This window comes from Lissotriton helveticus, chromosome 5_1 (genome assembly GCF_964261635.1).
Source record: "Lissotriton helveticus chromosome 5_1, aLisHel1.1, whole genome shotgun sequence".
Taxonomy (NCBI): Eukaryota; Metazoa; Chordata; class Amphibia; order Caudata; family Salamandridae; genus Lissotriton; species Lissotriton helveticus.
Window position 1 is genome coordinate 792,610,697 of NC_136065.1, and position 24,718 is coordinate 792,635,414.

General features: G+C 44.7%; 1 protein-coding gene across 10 annotated transcripts in view; it reads left to right on the forward strand.

Annotated features, from left to right (window-relative positions):
- LOC144754917 (protransforming growth factor alpha-like) overlaps positions 1-24,718 on the forward strand; it is a 1,071,904-nt gene that overhangs the window by 762,669 nt on the left and 284,517 nt on the right. For all 10 annotated transcript variants that reach the window (XM_078643261.1, XM_078643269.1, XM_078643264.1 and 7 more), the window contains one exon: positions 18,234-18,383. In XM_078643261.1, coding sequence (XP_078499387.1) covers positions 18,234-18,383 — 150 coding nt within the window. The remainder of the gene's footprint in view (positions 1-18,233; positions 18,384-24,718) is intronic.

Here is a 24,718-nt window from a genome sequence, read left to right on the forward strand (position 1 = left end):
TATTACGGCTATTGAACATCTGGCCCCGAACGGCAGAATGCCCTTCATGATGTCAGTAAATTGCTGTAGGGAAGTATCTGTTTGATCTATATCTTCAGGATTAACAACTCTCTTGGCCCGATGCAAATGTAGATCCCTACGCTGTAGCTTGTGATCCTTGTGATAATTAGATGATGCAATGTAAACGGGAGGTAAAAGAAAAGAGACATAACACTGGCCAGACCATCCAGTGGGAAGCCATGTATAATCCTGTTACCCACAAACGTAATATAAATTTGGAGGTGTGAGCAAAGGTGGGCTACTAGTAGTGTTCAATCGGTATGTGTAGTTACAACTGCTCTGTCCTACTGGAAAGTTCCCTGAACCTTCAACACAGAAACTGGCTGCTGTATTGATCAGAGGGACGGGCATGGCTTTGTCTTCGGTTATATTTCTTTACTGAAAACATTTAAAATATTCAGTAACATTAAATCCTTGGAAATGCAACATTTTCATTTTGTAACCAAGTGACATTCTTATTATCCTCAAAAATATTCCTACAAGCTTCTGGATGTAGGGTACCCTTCTTTCCATCTGCCCCAGGTGTATATCTTTGGTGTATCACTATATACTCCACTACTGCTTCATAATCAGCCTGTATTATATTCATAGTGTCAGCATGATAGTGCATGTATACTATAGAAAGCAACTGGAACCAGGCCTCACAGCTACCCAAGTATGACAGGGGCAATGACACCAGCAAATCATGTTTGTGCATAACTGAGAGACGTAGCCCACACACCCAACAATTTGTGGCAATAGTGGTACTATGTACCTGATGAAGCATCTGCAGAAAAGCATTCTGGGCATAAGTCTGTCTGTGTCTCTATGCGGGACAGTGTAACAAACGAATGCTCAGGTGGGGCTGGGGTAGTCCCTATCAAAGTGTGTACAGGATGCTGTTCTTCTGGATACCACACCACACCGAATAGTGTTATCGTTACAGTGAGAAGAAACACTACCACTACTACCCTACTCCCAGTAGACCAACTAGACCACCCAGGACCATTCTACTGTAATGAATGGGCCACTAGGGGCTGTTCCTCCTTGATGAATGCACAACCAAATGGGTACATAGAAGAACCCTTAGGAATTGTAGCCACAAAAATACAACCGACCAGAGGGGTACAAGTTACCCATTGTCCTTCAGAGCCTCATTGGTAGGCTCCTATTGTTCATCAACGATGATGCTATGAAGCACTCCCATGGGAAAGCGGCGCAATCGCAGCACTTGCTGGAAAAAAAATCATCTTCTTTCAGGGTAGGGCACCCTCGCTCCTGGGCAAATACCCTCATGATCCTGTCCGGTGTCCAGGGCAGTGCACCAGAGTAGCTCACTCTAATCTAAAGCAGGCACCTTAGACATAGCACCTACGCCCTAAGCTGGAGTCCTTCCCTAACTCCTGGACTGTCCTACTGGCGCAGTGTCCTTCCGTCCGGCTGCAGGTTGTACCTGGCGACCCCAGGCACTTCTTCATCAACAAAAAGGGGCAGAAATTCAGGCTCAGCAGGGCATTGAGACGCAGGTGTCTGTGCACCAGAAGCGGGAGCATCCGGGGCAGCCTTCATCTCTGGGGGAACTGCCTCAAGTAAGGCTGCTTCGCTTTCTTCATCTGTCTGCGCCTACCTCAATCGGGCGTCAGAGAAGGGAAAGAAACAGGGCACCTGATCCCCTTCCTGTTCAGCAATGCCATTGAAGACCCACCCATCATGCAGAAGTGGTAGAGGTATAATTTTGACATGCGATCCATGCACCTAGTGCTTCCGGCCTTCAAGCTTCACTGCGGTGGTGAGCAGGACAAGCAGTGGTCCCTTCCACCTTTACTCCAGGCAGTTCTGCCGTTGAAAATTCTTGACCAACACGAAGTCCCCAGGCTGTAGCTGATGCCCGGGCTCCTCTAGTACTGGTTGCAGCATGGCGTGAATCTGTTGGTGGATAGAACAGAGATCTTTAGTCAGTTCATACAGATAGTCCACAAGTAGGGGGTACTCTATCTCGGAAAAGCGCTTGGGTCTTGGGACCCCCCAAACATTGGCTGGGCACCCAAAGACCACCTCGTACAGGGACACCACTGTGCTAGAATGCGCTGTCACGCTGGTAGATAACAAAGCCAAAGGTAGAGCATTGGACCATCGCAAACCTGTGCTTTCTTGAATCTTCGATAACTTCAGTTTGAGAGAACCATTCTAATTCTTAAACGAGCCTACTGACTGGCCGTGGTTCTCTGCATGAAACTTCTGCTTGATGTGCAAGCCTTTACACACCAATTCAATGACTTTGGAATTGAAGTGACTTCCGTTGTCACTCCAGATCACGTGGCAATCCATAGCGCGGGACAAACTCTTTTAAGAGTGCCTTCGCCATAGCCATATTCTCCTTAGAGCGGTAAGCCTCAATCCATTTGCTAAATGCACAAATCACTACTAGCACATACCCAAATTGTTAACTCGTTCCATTTCGATGAAATCCATCTAGAGAACCTCAAAAGGGAAGGAAGGCGGTGCAAAGTTACCTGCAGGTATAGGTGTGCCTTTCCAAGGATTATCAGCCTGATTCATGTAGCCAATAGCGCTCGCAAAAGGGCCAGATTCTGAGAATCTGGCCCTTTGCGAGTGCGATTTTTGCATTTGGTATTCATGATCCCAAATGCAAAAATCGCTATTTAAGAATTAGCAAATATGCGAGGAATAGCATTTAAGGAATCTCTATTAGAGATTCCTCAAATGCTATTCATGACACATTAAAAAATTGTGATTTTGCACTTTTGGGGCCGCTATTTACCGAGAGGTCAGACCTGTCGGTAAATAGCAAAAACTCAGAAAAATGCTTTTAAAAGCATTTTTCTGAGTTGCATGTTGCACACACACATGTCCTTTGGACATGTGTGTGCGCAACACCTGTTCAAATGTGCATTTTAGGGGTGCTACAGGGCGTCCTTTGGACACCCCTGGCACCCTTAAAATCGCTATCTTATTCGCGAGTAGCAAATTGCTACTCGCAAATAAGGGATACTCCCCATTCATTCCTATGGGCCTCTTGGCCCATAGGAATGAATGGGGAGTTTTTGCGAGTAATTGCTACTCGCAAATAAAGAACATGTAGGAATCGCTATTTAATTAGCAATTCCTACATGAATGCCGTTTTGCGTGTCCTCAATAGCGAGTCGCTATGATTCGCTATTAGGGCCACGCAAAACGGCCTGTACATGAATCAGGCTGTATGTTTCAAACAAATAATGCAGTGTTTCACTAGGTGTGTAGCTACTTTGGAGATATTATCGTTCAGCCATACTGGGTCCAGTAGCTTACAGGTTCCTTTGGCGCTAATATGTGCTGGGCCGTGGGCCATGGTAACAATGTGGAGCACATACGAGTTGGGCAGCAACCATCTCTGTTTCCCAGACAAGTCAGTCCAGCACCCATCCTCGTACAAACGTCCTGTACTCTCCTCCCATATTGCCAGTTCATCTTCGGTCGCCTCACTCTGTATTTTTGCCTGACATTTTCTACTGTGTCCTCGAACATTCCATTGTCTGGAACCCACCTCATGGGAGCTGGCACAAACATCTTTTTCAACTTCGATCTAGCTGTCTCCTTAGCTGTCTGATCTGCAAACGCATTTCCCCTTCCAACATTGTCTGTTACTATTTTGTGAGGGCTACATTTTATTATTGCCAACTTGTCAGGAAGAGTCAATGCTGACAACAGTCTATGTACCAATGGACCATGCTGTATGCGCAACTCATGTAAGGTCAAGAACCCTCTCTCCGCCTGGAGGCGCCCAAAGTTATGGGCCACCCCAAAAGTGTACTGGCGGTCGGTGTAGACATTGACAGTTAGTCCCTCACTCAACTCACAAGCCCTAAGGAGAGCAACCAGCTCTGCAGCTTGGGCCAATTAGTAAGGGATATGGGATGTCTCAACTACAGTGTATAACGTTGTGATTGCATAAGCTGCAGTGCTAGTGCCATCTAATAGTTTGAAACAAGAGCCATTGGCATATAGTTCCCCTTGTGGGTCAGATAGGCGAACATCAGTCAGGTCTACCCGTCCCTTAGTTTCTTCCTCAGTCCGAAATAAACAATCATGGACATCCTTGTCCTTTTCTTCCAAAAGTAGGGGTAGTAACGTGGCTGGGTTCAGAGTAGCACATCGTTTTATTGTAATGTGCGGAGAAAACAAAGTTAATTCATATTCAGTGAGATGCGCACTAGTAAGGTGTTGCGTCTTGGTCTTATTCAATAGCGTATCCACAGCATGAGGTACCATTACTGTGAGATCAGTATCAAGGACGAGCCAGGAATATTAGTAATAGCAGCTATGCGTTCAGGTGTTAGTCTGCCCCATCCTTCAACAGTAGGGGCTAGATGTAGGTAAAAAGGTTTTACCGATTCTAAAGTACCGAATTTTACCGATTTGATATTTTAGAATCGGTAAAACCTATGTATGTAATTATTCTGTATATTGGAGGCCCATAGGAATGAATGTCAATTACCGAATCGGTAAATGCCGATTCGGTAAAATTGTGAAATAGTCAAGGGTGGCAGGGTGTCACTTTGACACCCTGTTGCACCCCTGATTAGTGCTTGTGTGCCATGTGGCACACATACATGCCCTAAGGGCATGTATGTGTGCCACATGGCACAGGTGTAAATGCACATATTTGCATTTACATAGGAATTAGTTATTTACCACCAACTAATAGTTGGTGGTAAATAACGAATCCTTAAAGCCCTATAGCACTGTTTACAGTGCTACCTACATTTCAAAATACAGATTCGGTAATTTTACCGAATCAGTAAATTTACCGAATCGGTAAATTTACCGATTCGGTAAAGTTACTGATTCGGTAAAAATACTGAATCTGTATTTTTTCATGCCCTGCATCTCAGTATCCAAATACCGGTCGGTAACGGCCGAAAATCAGTATTTTCGTCCGTTACCGACCGGTATTTGGATACCTACATCTGGCCCTAGGTGACCTAAATAGGTGACCTCCTGTCGATAATATTGAAATTTTGAAAGGGACACCTTGTGTACATGGTATGGCAAATGCAACAATAATTTAACTGTGGCTTCTTTACAACCATCTTCAGTGTCCAAAGCCACAAGGAGGTTGTCAACGTACTGCAACAGCACATTACCAGGAGAAATCCCAAAGAATCCAATTGAGCTTTCAAAGCTTGGCTATAGATACTTGGACTTTCTGTATAGCCTTGTGGAACACAGCAGAATCTAAAGCTTCTTCTGGCTATTGCAAATCCAAACAGATATCTGCTATCTGTATGGATTGGAATGCTTCAGAAAGCATTCTTCAGAAAGATCACAGAAAATCATTTTGCTGACGGGAGAATCATTGTCAAAATTGTGATAATGTCTGAAACTACAGGATACTGGGAAACCACTATTTTCTTTACCTCTCTAAGGTCAATTACGAAGCAGTAAACACCAGGGTGAGCATCAGAAGAATCCAAGGGTGTCTTTTGAAAAATAGGAAGAATAAGGCTATTACACACATTCGCCGTTGTCTCCTCAACCACACCAGATTTAATTGAATCCTGTATTATTTGCAATAAGGCCTTTTCTCCTGCCTGGGATGTCTTGTACTGAGGAATACATGGCAATACCGCATTGTCCTTAATCTGTATAGAGACAGGTGGGATCTGGAGTAACCCCACATCCGTGTCTCCTGTAGCCCACAGTGCGTGTGGTTCATCTTTAAACTCAGCAGGGTGGTGAGCCTCCTTTGCGAGGCATTGTTTAGCACAACCCACTTGTGAACAATTGTCTTGTAAACACCATCTGGAGAACAAAAAATTGTTGCATGCAACTTTTTTAGCAAATCCAATCCCAATAAATTCTGTCCACAATTTAACGTCAATAGGAACGGTGAATCAACCATAAAGGGGCCAATAGTCAAAGCAAGAGGTTTGGAAATTGGGCTAACGACCGGCATGCCTGAGAAACCCACCGAAACATTGTTTTGGCCAGACGGCCATGGAACTGCACTTGAAAGCCCTGACCATCTTCAGAATCCAAGTGTCGCTCATAAGCGAGACCCAAGCTGTGGGGAATTGTGCCAAGCGAACTCCCACTCGCAGGCTCGCCAAAGGCTGCACACTCACCTTTGCCAAAGGTATTGGCTTGGCCTTTGAAACCTCCATGACTCTGGAACTTCTGTCCTCTAGTGGGGTAGAAGGTGTTGAAACAAAAAAACATACTGGTACAGGCCACGCCTGGAGCCTTGCCCCTGTCAGGACTGCCGGCCAAGTGGCCCCTGCCATGACTGGCACCCTGGAAAACCTGAAGGGTAAAATCCATTCAAATATTGGATTGGGCCTTCTCCAAAGACGAGAAGGTGGCCACAAACTTACGTAACTCCTTCACAAATGGTTTGGCGAAAAGACCTCCTTGGGCCACTGCTGCCGCCGCTGAAGCGGCGAGGTCGCCCAACTTGGGGTCCACTTTGATCAACAGTGACCGGTGTCTCTCCATGGAGAGCGTGCAGTTGGCATTCCCCAGGAACACGATAGCCCGCTGCGCCTAGCCAGACAGGACCTCCGTAGTGGTCAGGGCACCTGTTGCATTAGCTTCCTCCGCCATGTTTAGGATTTTGGTGACTGGCCCTATGGTGTTGTGGAGCTTGTCCTGGCAGGAGCGCCAGGACCTGTCGATACACTTTTAGGGTACTTGCAAAACTTGACAAGGAAGATTGCCATTTTAGGATCAATGTCTGGGGTGATGGTGACCTTGTTTTCTAGGCATGGGTGAGGGCACTCTGCCCGAAGGTGGTTATGAGCGTCCTTCTCCATCAGTTTTCAAAAGCGACTCACTACATACTTCGCAACTTTGTCCCCCCACCAAGTCCGTGAACCCTAGGGTGGACAATATCGTCTGGGTTCAGCATATCCGAAATGCCATCTGGACGGAAGGGAGGGGTGGGCAACCATGGTCTGGAGGGGCCTGCATCGTTGTCCATATCCCTGGGGCAATCCCCAGTGTCCTGGGGATCCGTAGTGATGATGCAGGGGGGCCACAGGCACAGGGGCTGGGGCCTGCGCTAAAAAGGCCTGCTTCAGGCACGCAAAAGGATCTGTGTCCACCCCATCACTACATTGCTTCTTAGCGGGAGGAGGCCTTTTATCCTGCGCTGCCTTGGGGACTTCTGGAGGGTTTGCTGATGGTTTTAACCATTTAGCGCACTCCTGCAAAATTTGCGATGAGAGGCGCTGTTCTAGAGGTTCCATGGCCTGGTTCACGACTCTATATATGGAATCGTCAACTGCCTGGTAAAAATCATCATCCCAGGGCAGATAGGACAGGGCATCCCCCTCTTGGTACTGTTCCTGGCCTTGCATAGCTGCCAATGAACCCCTTATGACCAGCAGGCAGTTCCTCCAGTGGCAAGTACACTGAGCTCAGGAAAACACTTCCAGCGTGTGTACAAATTCAAGCTGGGAGGGAGCCCAAACTAATATGGGTGGACCAGAGAATCCTCCTGCTGAGGCCAGACCCAGCGCTGAGTGGGGTATCACAATGCTGGCCACCCAAAGTGGATATGGCAGCACCCTAACAGCGCATCCGATTCTCCATGGACAAGTTTGGCTGCCAGCTGTTAAGTGACTTACATTTTTGACTCTCTACTTGAAACCCCTGCAAAAAAAATCTGTCTTGAAAATCCGAAAGGGAGAGAATTGGGAAAGAGTTTGGGCTGGCCCTGAACTACCAGGGAATGACCAAAGAGAACAGGCGAGCCAAAGGCACAACAAAATGCTAAGATTTATGCAAAGGAGGTATCTGAAAGATCTGACTATGGGTGGTAGGTTATGAGGTGCCTACTCTCTACCTTCACTGTCTTTCGATCTGCAGTTGTGTTGCCCCCCTACCATATCTGTATCCGAGTGTCCATGATGTCATGGTGAAGGCAAGAAGGACAACAAGGGATGCCGGCCACCACCTTCACCTAATGTGTTGAGAATGATAAACCATGATTGTTAAAGGTGGCAAGTACACTGAGCTCAGGAAAACACTTCCAGCGTGTGTACAAATTCAAGCTGGGAGGGGGCCCAAACTAATATGGGTGGACCAGAGGCACACAATGCTTCAGGCAGAGCCCTTGGGACACTAACACCCTATGATAATTGCAGGCTACTGCCTCACGAGATAAGCGCCCCCAAGGCGCAGCAGCCACCAATACAACCCAGCAGGGCGTCACAAATAAGTACAAAATACAGACCCCTAAGCTGGGAGTAATGGAAGTGTGGCAATACGGACCCAAAACGGACGTCACTCAGGAGACTGGAGGATCGGCAAGGCTCCTCACCGTCAGCACTCCATCTGTGCTGATGTGCACTACCCGGAAAGAAAACACAGCGCCCCCAAGCGGCGGGAGGACCGCACACCTCTATGGGCACCGTCGCGTAAGGCACGCCAAAGCATCTAGTGACTAGAGAATCTGCAAGAAAAAGCAGGTTAAGAAAAAATGGTGCCACAAATCACCCACAACAAGCTCCAAACCTCCCCACACAGAGAGAGAGAATAAAGAAGGGACTTATCTTGCTGCTGAGCAGCGAAAAAGAGGAAGCACTGAGGAGGGACCAAGTGGAGGCTGGATAATGGACTGTGTTGAAGAACTATCATTGAAATGTTTGTTCTACTCCTGGTTGATCATGGGAGTGGTAGGTTGGTTGCGTTAAAAAATGGCTGCTGTGAAAATAAAGCGAAGGAAGAAGGCATAATCTGAGCCTCCGGTCCTGACATAGAATTAGTGCTTCAGGCCCACTATTAGCATTTAAATTACAGGCCCTGGGTACATGCAGTACCACTTTACTAGGGACTTCTAAGTAGCTGAAATGAATCAAGCCAGTGTTACCATGTTTGAAGGAGAGAGCACAAGTACTTTAACTTTAGCACAGGTGGGTGTTAGATCATGTTAGTTGGGTTTTAATATAGGGCGCGACTCGTCCACGAAGGGACATCTTGGTGCTTTAGCAGCCAGGAAATAAGGGGGCATCATGAAATCAGCTTGTTGAAACAACCACATTTTAAGAGGTTTTCTAAAACCGGAAAAGCTAGAACATGCACAAATAAACAGCTGGAGTTTATTCCAGTGAAGCTGGGCAAGATAAGAAATGGGACATCCAAATGGCTATTTTCCTCATTCAAGCGACATATTGATGTTTGACAATCTCAATGTTATGTCCGAATGAGATAACCAGTTCAGAGATGTCAGCAGAGGAGAGTATTTCAAACCCACAGGACTTTACCAATTTGGCTAGGATGGGGGACACATAGATGTTAAAAGGTTTGGGGCTCAAGAAGAAGACCTGAGGCACCCCTTTGTCCAAGCAGATGGTTTTAGAGTGATAGGAGTCAATAGAGATAGTTTGGACCCAGTCTGTTAGAAAGTCCTTTAGCCAGTTGAGGGCGGTCCCCTGGATGCCACTCTTTTGAAGCTGTGTTAGAGTAGAATCTGAGATGGTATCAAATGCAGCAGACAGATCGAGCAAAGCCAACATGGCTGGATATCCGGTATCAAAGGATAGCCTGACAGTATCGACTACTGCAAGAAGGGCTATCTACATGCTCAGGGAAAGTCTGAAAACCTGGTTTAGGAGCATCCAACAAGCGGTTAGTCTCCAAACACGAGGAGAGTTGTTTTTTGACATGGGTCTCCAGAACTTTGCCCAATAGAGGGAAAAGAGATATGGATGATAGTTAGCTCGATCCCTCAGGTCTGCATTTATTTGTTTCAAAATTGGTGTAACCTGGTTTGCCTTCCAGAGTCTAGGAATAGAGGCTTGAGTCAGGGACTGGTTGCATCGGGCTATAATAACTGGTGCGAGAACAATGCAGTATCAATAATAAATTCAGCTGTGTAGGTGACGAAATGCAGGTTTTTTACAGTTTGCAGGAGCTATGGTACTTTGAAGAATGGGTTGGTTGAATTCCCCTGTAAGCCATGAAGCGCAAGCCTTGATCCTTTACATGACATTTGAAGGTGAGACTCTGGGAAACAAGTTGACAATGCCCTTTAATCACTAATTAGACAGTGCTGGGAGCCCTCTTATACTAATAATCTTCCTTTTTTGACTCCAGAAGATAAGAGGGGTATATAGGTCTCTCCAGGCAATTTATCTTCTTTCTGTAAGGCCCAGCCAACATGTGTTTTGTCATGTAGGGTGTTCCCCACTACTTCTTCAGGGCTGTCTTCCTCTTAAATGTCAAGTAATACACCTTTACGGCAGTAATACTTTTGTCCCGGTCTTGCTGCTTGTATATCTCATTCACGCATTGTTCTCTATTAATCCGACTTAGTAAGTCCCCATATCCTTCCTATAATGTCCACCAATCCTATTTTTAATGTAATTAGTTGCTCCATGAGGATGTATTGTATGCTCCCATAATCTGTCGTATGGACACCAAGTACACATCCTCCCAGCGTTTGTATCTCCCACTGTGTGTAAAGGTGCACTTTTGCTTGAATGAGCCTGTCATTCTTTCTTCCCAAAATCCTAGGATGTCAGCTGCAAGGACTTAGCATCCACTAGACATACACAGGTGCATCAAGTATTACATGGACAACATCCTGTATATCCGATCATCAGATCCTTTTTTCGTTTCCTTTGGTCACTCGGGCAAAAGCTGCCCTCTCGCCAAGCTCTGACCAATGCACATTGTCACTGAAACCTAGCTATACCAGCCTGAAGAGCCCTAATTAGGGGGAAACGGTCCTGGATTGCTTGGTGCTTGGATGACCTAGCTTGGGATTTCAGGCTGAAGTGTCCCAGTGAAGTAGGGACAAGACTGTTTGAATATAGCTGGGTCTAAATTGAGGTGACATGGTATGTGAAATAACGATGGACTGGGTGTTGGCCCAAGTAATTACCAGTGGCAGAAATTAATTCAAGCATTCCATCAATCACTGTTGTTTTTACTTTGCTGTGGTCAAGCAGGGCATTGCCCTATGGCTCTCAATCTACCTTATGTTTTGCCATAAGAAAGCAAAGTGGGTCCTACGTAAAAGAGTAAAAGTGCATTCCACCAGAGTCAGCAGCACTCTGGCCTATAGATGGACAAGGAATTCCTGCACAGAGAAGAAGCACAAAGGCACCAAACGCTGCTCCCTAGTCTTAAATGCAGCTAAAGATTCTTCAGTGGACCAAGCAGTCCTACGCAAACATTTTCATTAAAGGTGAGTCCGCTTTCCACTTATTGTGAGATTGAATATACTATTCTGAATCAACAATTTGAATTGTTGATAGGGTCAATGCTGGAGAAGAAATCAGTTGAAACACCATTCTATCCACTGGTGCTATCTTTCATAGGTCCATATGACCACCCCTCCTTCCTGGTAAAAGACTCTGTAAATATTATTTGTGTAATTGGGAACCCCCTTGTGCCTGCCAATTTTTTGTAATCTCACGCTTGGCTATAATAATCGCTAAATCTTGGAATTAGCTTGTCCTGAGTGCGAGGTATCACTCTCTCAATGACTGCCTCAACCATATGCAAGACCTCTTCCCAAAAACGTGCTTAGCGTGGGGCATGACCAGAACATGTGTAGGATGTATGCCTTCCCCTTCCCAGCATCTAGGGCATGACGCATCAGCTATCTGAAAGTATCTGCCTATGCACTTTGGAGTTAAAAATGACCTATGAAGAACATAATAATTAATGAGTTTGAAGCATGACTTCCTAGAGACCTTGAGCGTTCTTTCAAGGATAGTGTCCCAGTCCTTATCAGCAATAGGGATACCTAAATCTTCCTTCCACCTAGATCATACCCTCTCTAATGGCTGTTGTTGATCGTCACGCACTGCTCTGTATAAGCACAAGACTATCTTGACAGAAAAGCTATGCATTGACAACTCTACAGTGTACAGGGCTCAGTAGATCCTGTGCACTAGTGTTTTCTTATTGCTGCTGTGAGCACTCTGTACAGGATAAAATGCCCCTGAGGTAGATCGAATTGTGCATTGAAATCCTCAAATGGGAGCAGTTCTGGGTCCCTAAAAAAGTCCCCCATTTTCATTGCCCCGCCTTAACCCAAATATCCAGGCCCCGCCAGCTTCCACCATGGGGACGTTCCCTCAGTAGCACCAGAGGTAGTTCAGGGGAGTATGGACTTTGGTACATATTTTCTGTAAACCTCTATTCCACCATTTGGCCAGTGCCCAAAACTCCTGGGTATCATTCGCAGATGACCTTCGCACTTGTAGGAAAACTTTAAGGAGGTCAGAGAGTTGTGGCACAAAGGGGCTCGGGCCCGACTCGGATTCCCTCTGTAGGCCAGTCCCTGAATCAGCTCTTGCAGTTTGGTTGCTATGTAACGGCTCAATTCCGGGACCGGTAGTCATCCAGCTGTTGCCTTACATCGTCGCTAGCACCTATCGTCTGTGCCCCGTTCTCCATATGAAAGCAGTGATCAATGAGTCAAGCTCAAGAAATGTTACTTTCAGGACCCACATTGGAAGATAATTAGAAAATAGAGATGGCTGGGGAAAGCCACCATTTTCAATAGAGCTATTCTGCCTGCTACCGAAAGCGTAAGTGTCTTACAGAAATCTATGGAAGATCTCGGGTATCCGACAGCTTTTCCTACATTCCCATCCAATAGGTCAGACCGATCATGATAAACTTTAGCCACCAAGTAAGCCAAGCATTGGGGTTTCCATTGCAATTGAGTCAGTCCCTCTGGGGGATCCTCTCCCTCCGGGGGATCGTCACTCTGTGCTGCAGGAAAGAGCCTGAAATTCTGCCACTTGACTCTTAAACCAGATAAGAGACCGAATGTCTAAAGCATGGACCAGGCTCCTATCAAGTCCTCCTCTGTGTTGTGCAAGAAAATGAGTAAGTCATCCTGATAGAGCGCTATGCGATGGTAATGGTCTTCCATTATGTAACTTCCTATACATATGTCCATACCTGGAAGAAGCAGCTAAAGTCTCCAAGGTAATAGCAAACACCAGGGGAAATGGGTCAACCCAGGCGTGTCCCCTGTTCCACCAAATAATCTGCAGAGAGAACCCTCCCTGTTATACTTGACTCTAGTAGTCGGTCAAGTATATAGTAATCGTGTCCCCGTTAGAAAGCTGACGCCCAGGCCCATGCGTGGCATTACCTTCCACAGGTAGTCCCTTTCTAGGCTGTCAAATGCTTTTTCAATATTGACAGCAAATACTACGCACCCTGATCATAATCCCTAGCTTCTAGAATGGGCAGTAGCTGTGGGATGTTAATTGCCGTCTTGCAGCATGGGATAAATCCGATTGATCTTGGTGGATCAATTTAGGCATTAGGGGACAAGAGCCTAGTTGCCAAAACTTTACTCAGGATTATGTAATCGATGTTTGGCATCGATAGTGGTCTATATGCTAAAAGATCATGGGCTGGTTTACCTGGTTTTAGGATGTGACTATAACTGCTTCCCTAGTAGTGTCCGGTAAGGTTCCTGAAGCCTTGGCCACCATGTGTAAAGTTACCAACCCATTCTGCAGGGTAGGTGGCATTGAATTCCACCGGGAGACCTTCAGTACCTGGGCTCTTATTTGCGCTATATGCTTAATGGCATACATTATTTCCTGTGGAGTAATACCCCCCCCCCAAGTACTCTTGCTTTCTCCACATCAAGTCGTGGCAGAGGAGAAATCTCCAAGTATGCCTGCGTCACAGCAGTGTCCTGCAAAGTAAAACTTGTGTTGAGGGTTGAGTAATAGTGGGTAAATATGTTAGTAATATCCTCCTGCGAGTATAATCTGTTTTCTCCTCCATCTTCCAGTTCCTCTATGGTCCAGCCACGCTTGCCTGGGTTAGCCAGCCAGGCAAATAGGGTACGGGACTTGACTCATTCAGTGTGTGTCCTATCATTATATTGCTGGTAGGTGAAGCACCTAAGCTGTTCAGTCTGTACTACACCACCTCTTTAGCTTCCAAGAGCTCAGATTGTAACTCAGGGTGTTGCGGTCTCTAAGTCACTCAGCACTCGCTCAGCAGCCAGGACCTCTCCAAATAAAGTGTCTGATCCCTTTCGACGTAGACAAGCAATGACCCCGGAGAACTGCCTTGAATGTGTCCCATTCTATCTGGGAGTAGGAGCCTGTATCAGTGTTATCGGCAAAATACTGAAGTATCTTGTTCCTGATAATTTCACGGAAGACCTGACCTGCCAGCGACTCTGGTTTAAGTCTCCATTCAGGAAGAAAGGGTTGAGTTTGATCCTACTGTAAGTGTAATAGGACAGGGTTGTGGTCCGATGTGGTGCAGGCCAGATACTCCACAGTGTGAACTGAACTGTGAACATTTGGGGTACAGAGAAATAAATCGGATGTACGGCATTACGACGCCTACTTTTACAACACGTTTTTTTTCAACGCAAGTCATTACCACGACTTGCGTTGGAGGGGGTGCGGACTTACTTACTATTCCAACACCAGCCTACGTACAGTAGGGAAGGTGTTGGATAGTAAATTAATAAATTCCTTGTCCTGCAGCGCCCTCCAGCGCAAGTCGTGGTAACGACTTGCATTGAAAAGACCGCGTTGTGACGGCACGGCGGTGTAACAGCCGCGTCGTAAAGGCTGTTCACCTCGATGATTCAATGAGCCCCAAATGTTGTTGTCAGTCTTTAAATGCTCTGGCTGTGCGAATGGTCTGAGAGACACTCAGTGGAGGGTGCAATCAGTCTAACTGGGTATCACACACAGTAAAAACCCTCCCCTATAATGGATGAGGTAGTCAAATGAGGTGCTAAGTGTCTTGACAGGCTCTCTAGGACTGTGCCCTGATGTATTTTTGAGGCATACATATTCACTATGGTTTTATGTCTGCCCCCAAGTCGCCCCCTCACTACCACAAATCTACCCTCTGGATCTACTAATTTGTCTACGAGCTGGAAGGGAACCCCCGCCATAATCCATATCAGGACTCCCCTGGCATAAGCTGAAAATGTGGTGTAATATACCTAGCTGCTTCAGCGGCGGTACATCACAACTTCCTCTTTGGCTGTCAAATGTGTCTTCTGTAAAAGTGCTATTTGGACACCTCTCCTATTCAAGTAAGAGTATACTTTGTATCGCTTTTACATGTTATGCATTCCCTGGATGTTTCACGAAAGGCATTTATATGTCAGTGAATTGTCATTGGTGGTGTGTTCGGAATAATCTAACTCAATCTCTCGGTTAGCCTCCCAATCCCCTACATCAGCATGCACACTATAGACAGGTTGTGCAATAAAGTATGACTCATGAGTCCCCAGCTGTGGTAACAAAAACTAGCATACCAACTCCCCCTCCCCAGGACAAGTAGGGGTAGTAGGTCAATACCACCCATCTCAACAATGAAACAAAACAAACAGTTGTGAAAGTCCTTCCACATTATGTATTAGTGAAGGGGGTGACCAACAAGCTCCCCTGACAATGATTCCCTCACCCAGTTTACTTCAGTACTGTTTCAATTCCAGCCCAGTAACTAATGCATTGTCCAGGTTATCCCGTTCCTGGGACTACTAAATTACATTACTGCTTCCCCAACTTGTTACCAGTCCGTTGTACAGTTCAGATGATGTCAGCCGATGATCCCGGTGCCACCTTGTGCATCTCCATACTCAAACCCTTCGAGATATTGGAGCAAGGATCAGAGTCCGAATCCTGCGTGAGATCACTCTGGTCTAGTGTCGGAGGTCATGTTTCTTTCCACTAATCATAGCCACCACCTCCATCGCACTTCGCTTTCCGGGCTGTACTTCAGCTTGTGAAGGGACAGCAGAGCTATGACGCATTCGCTTTTGTCGAAGGCCAGTGTGTCGAACTCGCTGCTGCCAAGGGTGCTGGCCGGAACTCAGCACTCATTGACGGTACCAAACATCTTGCAGGGAGTAAAAGAATTGAGCTCCCTCCGTGGTCGCCACTCTCAGCCTCACCGGGAACAGCATTCCGTAGTTGAGGTCTAGCAGGAGCAGTTTCTTCTTAGCATCTTGAAATGATGCTCTTTGTCCCTGTACTTCTTGAGAGAAGTCAAGGAAAATCCTTACAATAGCATTGTCAACTCGGATTTCTTCCTTGCGTCCGGCCTGCGAGGCATCAACTCCACTGATAATGGTGGTGATCATGTGACAGTTTTTTTTAACCATCTGTGATAGACTGGGTGACAAGCTGTTTTGTAACCTCTGGTCTCTTATTAAGCGGAATGTTTGCAGTGCTTATTCATGGAATGGGCCATGAAGACATTGAAGTGAGTGCTGCTACTTGTGCCTTTTTAGGTCTTCTGCCCTGGGTGTCCATATACAGAGTCACCCGTCTCATGTCATGGAACTTTAGGTTTTCAAACAGTCCCTTTTTGTAAAGATCTAATTGGAGCAGAATACAATGTTGTTGTGTTAAGGTTGCACCATTACGGTTTTGTGTTCACTTTATTGCTGGAGTCCAGACCCGAAGCTCTAGTGCTTAGTTAGGCACAACATACACAGCATAGACATGCAAGCTGAAATGGGCCACATACACCTAGCTGGAAAAAAATTGATAAGCAACTCCAACAATCCAGCAGAGAAAGCTCACTATGGATGTGAATTTTGCCCATAAAAACAAGTACAAAATGCTTGTGTCACGTACTTTAATGAGTGAATTCCACTATCTAAGAATCCTCCATGAAAGGTCATCTTGATATTAAATGCATTTGTACACCTTGCTGGAGCCACTGATTTGGCCCACCTCTGTTCAGATATCACAGCTTCTTAACTCTTAAATTCTTAACAGATACTTTGGTTCTCTGTTACAATTTAATCCCAACTGTGTGATCCCTAAGTGCTCCTCTTTTAGGCCTACGCTCTTTTGCATCTATTGAGGCCTACTTCTCAATGGAGATCTAAGCCTCCTCATGGACAAGTTTAAATGTATATTTTTGAAAGCAAAATGAATGGGCTCCAACTCTGTTTTAACACTGACAAAACTGAGGTCTTTGTCTTCTGCAACCTTCCTGTCGGAACCTCAAACTAGTGGTGTGATTCTCTAGCCTCCTGTACACCCCCCAAGCGGACAGGAGGCTAGAGAATCTGGTGTTTCTAGAAAACATAGCTAAATGATGTCCATGTCTGCCTTGATATTAAGAAGCCTAAATTCCCCTGTTGACACTGTGATGCTGTATGGAATCCCCTGCCAGACCAATGAGCTCCAGAGATGCAGCCAGTACATTGAAGCATTCTCTACTCTGCTATCGTAGGAGGACTGCCCAGGAAACAACAGCTACGAGTTTATATGAACTGAACTGTGACTGTTAGAGCGACCAGTTGGTTCACAAGCTTGCTAAATCTTTGGATGCCTGTGTACATAGCAAGAAGCCCGTGTGCGTTTACATTTGTTCGTTGCGTGAAACACTGGCCTGTATCATCACTGAGGTTGGTGACCTCATACTCAAAATTGTGGTGTCTGCTTAGGGCCTGTAGAACACGCCGGACACTTCCCATGCAAAAGTGTAGCTTCAAATGCACAGTTATCACTTGAAATATGTGCCATCAAACTCCTGCAACAACCCTAATTTAGCCCACTTTCGTTTTTTATTCCTGTGTCCTAGAAGAACCTGGCTACTGTTTGTGCTGTATTTTCTGTTTTGCTTTATCTGAAACTGCAGAATGACAGATAGATTTAATCTCTTGACCATTACAACACCCCTCAGCACCAGATAGGCTGCTAAGACCCGCCACCAGGGACAGAGGGTAGCATTCTGTTTCCAAACCCTGGTCTCATTTGCTTACTAGAGACCATGGTAGCAAAATGCTATGACTTTTAGGGCGTAGACCTAGCTCTTTGAAAGCTCTTTTTTGGGACTTACCTACAATTTGAGTAGGAGGGCATGAGGAAGCACCCGAGTTACTAAAGATCCTTTCTGAAACACCCACACAGTTAAAGCGGATTACTCTACTCTTGTAGTTTTACTCCTCCTTTCATGGTCCCTTCTGTGCCTGTGTTGCCGGTCTATTTCACCCTCCCTAGATTTTCCTCATGCATTGGTTGACACAAGAAGACTGGCTGATGCCTGTTGAATGCACTGAGGTTTTGTTTCTTGCTCTTTTAGATGCACACAATTCAAGTATGTCTAACAGCACATTTCAGTATGTACTGTCATAACTGCTGGCAAATTGTATGCGATTAGGAGTTATGATGAAAGTAGTTATGCTAATTGTGCCTTTACTTGCTTTCCAGCTGTTTCAAAGGTTACATTGGTAGCAGGTGTGAAAGCATGGACCTTCTGCACATGTTGTCGGAAAACCCTCAGTCCATCCTAGCAATAGCTTTTGGGGCAACAGTTTTGGTTGCATTGTCCATAATCATTGTTGTGGGGCTTGGTGTATAGTAAGTATGGAATATTTTTATTGTACGTGTATTTACATAAATGTCTGCAAGAGTTGACTTGTGAGGAAATTGTCTCAAAGGCTCTAAACTGGAGTGGGTGGCTGGGTGGTATATACCTTAACTGTTATAGCTAGTTTATTCAGTACTACCATTTTGTCAAGCTGGGGATTAGTCCATGCAATGAAGTGAGGAGAGGTGGTTGCACAATCTACCCTAGATAATGGGGTTACGTGAAACCACTCTACTGTAACATTGAGCCCAAAATGTAAGCAAGTAAACAAAAGCATGGACAAATCAACGGGCTAATTGAAGATTATTTCATTGTTCTGATATAAAGTTCAAAATGGTGAATATCGGTTTCTCCAATTTCCACCATTGTAATACACCTGTGTGGTACACCGGAATAACATCCACATGCCTTCTCTATTAGTTATCTAGAAGCAAGTTTGGAATATTATTTTTTGGTATGAAGAGGGGTTTTCATATGCTTTTGAAATGTTAAGATTATTCATAAGGATTTTTCATGGGGCTTTACTCCACACCAAAACTCTTGCAAGGTATTTGTGTAATTAAAGCCATCCTGCAAACATGTATATACAACATGAGGAGATGTTCCAGCTACTACGTTTATGCGGCAGATGGCTCGTTAAATAATTTTATGACAAATGTATTTTCTGAAATTATGGTGCGAGCTCAGTGTGGTCAATGTGATATGACATCAAGAATAGAAAAACATGGGAAAATGCCTTTTATACTGCTTTAAAGCACAATAAAGTTCCAAACTTGTGAAACTGTAGCTTTAACTTAATATGCCCGAATTATGAGGAAGGTACATAATGGCCGTGCCTGAAATCTAAATTTTGATCTGAGTTCATGAGCGTTAAATAGAGATTCTGCACTGTGAATAACAGAACCCTTTGTAGGATACTAAGCTAGAGCCTCTTCTGGACGCCACCTGGCCATAAAAATGAACTGAAGGCAAAAATCGCACTAATATTAAGTGGGTATGAGCATGTATTGAGTTGTATTGACATTGATGTGTCAAACTTCTTTATTAACAGCCCTGGCATTGGTGCTGCTCCTCTCAGCCCTCTAAGCAACTGCTTAGTCATAAAAAGTTCAATGCACAATAATCTAGAATGGAATGTACAGGTACTGTGACCAGTGGTGTAACATAGGCCCCGTAAATTTCAGCGCGGGGGATGCCCCAAACTCCAGGGGCCTTCCCAGCACAGTATCCTGACTTGAGTGTTACTGATTAAGTCCAGAGGGGGCTTGCCTAATGCTTGCTAAATGTTCAGTTTCATTTTTGTGAAAGTGCTATATGCTCTTTAGCATATAAAGATAGAGATACTTTATTAATCATAATTAGCACTGTGCAAGATGCTGATTGCAATTATTATACAGTGCAGATAAGTACACAGTGCCATCAACTACAGCAGTTTGTGTACTATGCAATGTTCAGTACTATGCAAAGTTCAAAGTATACTACGTGCAGCTACGTGTAGTGCTACTACGCAAACTATGCCCAGGGTTACTCGTGTCTAAAATCCCTTTAGGAATTTGCATAGGAAAAACATATTTTGGGACCCTCTTTATATCTTGCTGAAGTGAGCGTCACACTAACTTTGAAAATTTAGTGAGGATTTGTTAAACTCACCAAAGTAATTGGCAAAAGAAAAAAAGCTCTTCCTATTGAAATAACATCTTAACTATAAATATCTACTGGCGAAACTGAAAAAAACAAAGAAGGTTAGAGGGATGTTATAGTTCGGCTCAGATTTCACTTGTGCAAAACCAGTGAAGTTCTGCAGTTATAGTTACCGGAGCTAACTATAACTGACGGCCCCGCAATTCACTGCTTATGGCCTCACATATGAATACATGACATGGTTAGTGACATTACTCATGACATCACTGATGACATCTGAAATGACATCACTGATGTATATACAGAGGTATTAGAAAGATAAAAAGAGTATACTAAGTATACAACTAATGAGTGATATTATTTTTAACATATATTATATGAGTGGCTATGTGACTGTATTAATCTGGATGTGAGTGGCTATATGAATCTGTGAGTGGCTATATGGGTTAATACATGGGTGTGTGAGGGGCTGTATTGGTGAGTGAGTGGCTGTATGGGTGGGTGAGTGGCTGTATGGGTGAGTGACCGAGGTATGTAAGTGGATGTATGGGTAAAATGTAAATTGATACTTGTATAGCGCACTACTCACCCGCAAGGGTCTCAAGGCGCTTGTACGAATACCTCTGTGGAACCCATCCTGGCTTTCCCTGTGAGGTGTCCACTCCTGGGCACCCCCAAGGTGGAGGCCAGGTATCCTTAGCGTTGTGGGGGCCATTGTGGAGATTAAGCAAGCTATTGCCCAGAGTTGCAGAGTGGGACTCCATGATTGGAATAGGCACCAAGGCGAGAATTATCAGGTCCGGGGAATTTTTTAGCCCAAGACCCGCCGAGGCGGGGAATTGAACCCTGGTCCCGGGCTAGACCTCTGCACCAGGGTCTGCCGCTCTAACCATTGAGCCACACTTCTCCAGTGAGTGACTAAAGGGTAAGTGGGTGTGTGAGTGGCTGTATTGCACAGTCAGTATCTGTACAAGTAGGTGTAGAGGTGAGTGAGTGGGTGTGTGAGTGCTTGTATGGATGTATGAATAGGTGTGTAAGTGGTTGGGTGAGGGAGTGGCTGTGTTACTGGCTGGATGGGTGTGTATGTGGCTGTTAGTGGCTGTGTGAGTGAGTGGCTGCAAGGGTGAGTGCGTGGGAGTGGTTGTATTGGTCTGTGAATGGGTATGTGAGAGCTTTTGAAGGTATGAAGGGGAATAAATGGGATGTTGTATGATCATATGAGTTAGTGTGTCCGTGGCTCTGTGAAAGATATCATCAGTGATGTAATCAAGGATGCCACTGACCATGAAATGAGTGATGTCATATGTGAGGTCATTAGCAGTGTTTTGGGGGCCGTCAGTTAGCTCAGGTAACTATAATTGCTGAATTTCACTGGTTTTGTATGAGTGAAATCTGAGCCTAACTATAATTTCCCTGTAACCTTTGATTTTCTCAGTGAATTTCTCAGGTTTTTTAAAATGTAATTTCCTATCTATAACGTTCCTGTAACCTTTGGTTTTTTCGGTGAATTTTGAAGTTTGTTTTTCGGTCGAGCCTATAACGGCAGCGCACATGCGCTGCACGCTTTGCGAGGCATGCAGTATTCTGTATGGAGTGAAAGCTCCATGGTAGCTCTGCCCAATCTCCAACGATCTTTTTCATTGGCTTGTGTCTTAAAGGCTGCCTTCTGATTGGTTTTAAGCTTCTTAGTCCCTCCTTATGACGGCCATGTCATTATTTGTGTCCTTCCATGGCTACTGGCCCGTTTACTTTGACTGTTGCAAAGCCCTACATTATTTCCATGTCCCCCCTCCCGCAGTCTGCACTTCTGTTACTTGTTTTACATTAGCGATAAGGGAAACGTGTACAAGGAGCTTTCATCCCAACATTGTGACCGAAGAGTTACATTGTTTGAGAAGCGGTATTCATATATGTACCTTTTTTAGCCTTGAGGGCTTTGTGAATTGGCCTGGGAAGTTGCTGGTACTTCAAAGTTCATGTATTACTGTTTGTTGGGTTGAGTAACACTTTGTGGATGAGAGGCAACATAAAAAAGATAAATCACATGTACATATTCAGACTGACGAAATCGGTCTTGTGTCGTAATTCTTTTTTTATTGTCAGATGTATTTTTTGGTATGCACAGGAATAAGATCAGCCAACTCGTTTCGCCCACAGAAAGGGCTTGTTCAGGGCTGTAATTGCATACAAATATAAGCGTACATCAGTATGTTTCAGACAGAAGATCATCCAAAGACGTTACACAAGCAATGTGAGAAGACGAGAGAGAAAAGAAAAAAGAAAAGATAGAACTACTTAAATGCTAATGCATATGAAGCTAAAAGTGCGCGAATAGTGAAAGAGAAATTCCCAGAGGATAAAGTGGTGCGTGACCCAATGCAGGAGCCCGAGGGGTCTTGCAGATGAGCAAGAGTGTGAGAAGACGTTAGTTAGTGATCTGGAGTGTGAGTGAGAACGACATAGATGTCCAAGACTAAGGAGACACTTCTATGCACCTTCAAAACATACAAATAAAAAGTGAGCACCTAAATAAAAAAGTTAAGGTGAGCCACACATGTCCAGAAGGAGAGTGCTCATGGATACCGTGAAGGATACAGTGACACAAGGTGTCCATTTATTAAGCACTAGAGCCCATACTGCGTGCAAGTCTACCTAGCAAGAAAGGTGGAGTCGCTTATCAAAAAATGTAGATAAGACAGATAACTCGTAGAAGGTATTCAAAGGTTGCGTAAATAGTGGAATCTGAAAGATATTAAGTTGGAAATGTATTCAGGTGAAAGCCAGTACGGAGCTTGGCTATATGACTCTAGCCGAAGCAAGGTGTACCTGGTCCATAAGTAGGGAACTCCCGTATTGAAGAGAGTGTTTTGAGGAAAGCAAAACGACCTCAAATGAAACAGGGGTTATGTCATTATAAAATTGAAGGCAACCGTAAGGTCAGATATGATGATCAACTCATGTAACTAAGTCAAATAAGTCAAGTTAAGACAGTCCACCACACCACTGCTGCCGTGGAACATTAGTTAAGTAAATTTCAATGATTGGCGAACGGGCAACTAGCTAGGTGATGGCAGTCCAAATAACTAACCAGCAAAGAACATGTCTAAAATTTGATGAGGCCACAACAAACTTGGAAAGACACCAACATCAAATGCGGTAGACTCAAATACTGCCTTATAGAAAGTTCATTAATGCGGCATTCACATTTAGTAACAACAGCTTATTTAACAAATGTAACAGAGTTCCTCTCTTAATAGACTTATGATCTCGGCACTGCAATATAAGCAATGGTGTCCCGCTCCATTTAGCCACGCTTTCACAGTGCTTCATGAAAAGAGCCAGATGTTTTTTCTTTTCCAAAGTAACGGTTACTTGCCAGCCTGCCTGATGTACTGTACCATTCAATTAGCACCCGCAGCTCTTTGTTCCGGGTTTCTCTCATTACTGAACTTTCTCTAAGGCAGTATTTGAGTCTACCGCATTTGATGTTGGTGTCTTTCTAAGTTTGTTGTGGCTTCCTGAAATTTTACACATGTTCTTTGCAGAACTTGAAGAACTTACCGGGCGGTCTTGTGTCCAACCCGGCCATAGTTGCTTCATTGGCGTTATGTACCTTGCATTCAGGTTGAACCTACAAATCAACAGCAGGCGGCTAGTGTAGACTCCCACTCTACCTCTAGTGTCTGTCGCACACTCGAAGTTTGTGTGTAGATTGGAACTGAAAATTGATAGGTGTCAATCTTCTTGGCTAAAGAATTTTACTTTTCAGGAAATTGTGGCTTAATCTACTGTTCCCGCCTCCAATTAATGTGTAAATGGTAAAGTGGCTGATCTGCCTACCGGACTTCATAGAGGTTTTTGGAACGCCAGTCTGAGCGTGCAGTGCAGATCTCGAGCCGTCGTTAGGCATGACATTTGAAGAAATACACCAGGAGTCAGAGCGTGCACTGCAGAGCAAGTGTCCTGTGCAGATTCTACACTCTCTCATCACTACTTCTCCACAAAGCAGTAATCAGAGGGTGCATGATTTGTACACAACTATAGGTTGCACACCTTGGCTTGGCGAACAGAATTCCCTTGCATTTATTCGCCCGGTCCAAGGTTGCATGAAGGTGGCACCCAAGTTTGGGGCAAACCTAATAAAGGCGTTTGCACTACTAATGGGATTTACAGGCCCAATTGTAATCACGGCCTTCTATCACAAGAGTTATTTGTCCTTTTAACTGTCAGTCACTGGTTCAATATAATTCAGAAATCCTTATCTTTTTAGTGGTCTGTGTGAAGTGTTTTGGTGGCATATAATATTAGTTGTTGTTTATTTAAGTGCTACGACGCTGCATTTGAACGCTGTTCAGAGTAACTTGGAATCAGAGTAGAGCAAACAGAGGATTTGGAAAGCAGCAAAGAGGGAATAGGAGATGTTGATTCTAGCACTCACTCTGTGAACGGGATGACTTTTAGGAGTTTGTTTCAGCAGAAATGTTCGAATTCTGCACAGGTGTGACCAATGCCTCTCAAGCTCTTCTCAGGCGTTTTATAGATGTAAAAAAGGGACAAGTCTTATTACGACGTGGAAACAACAAAGCATTTTACTTCATAAAATAACTTTTGTGTATTCTTTCAGATTAATAATGAAGGTAGGTTTGTTACTCTTCTTTATTGCACCCCAAAGCCTAGAAATATA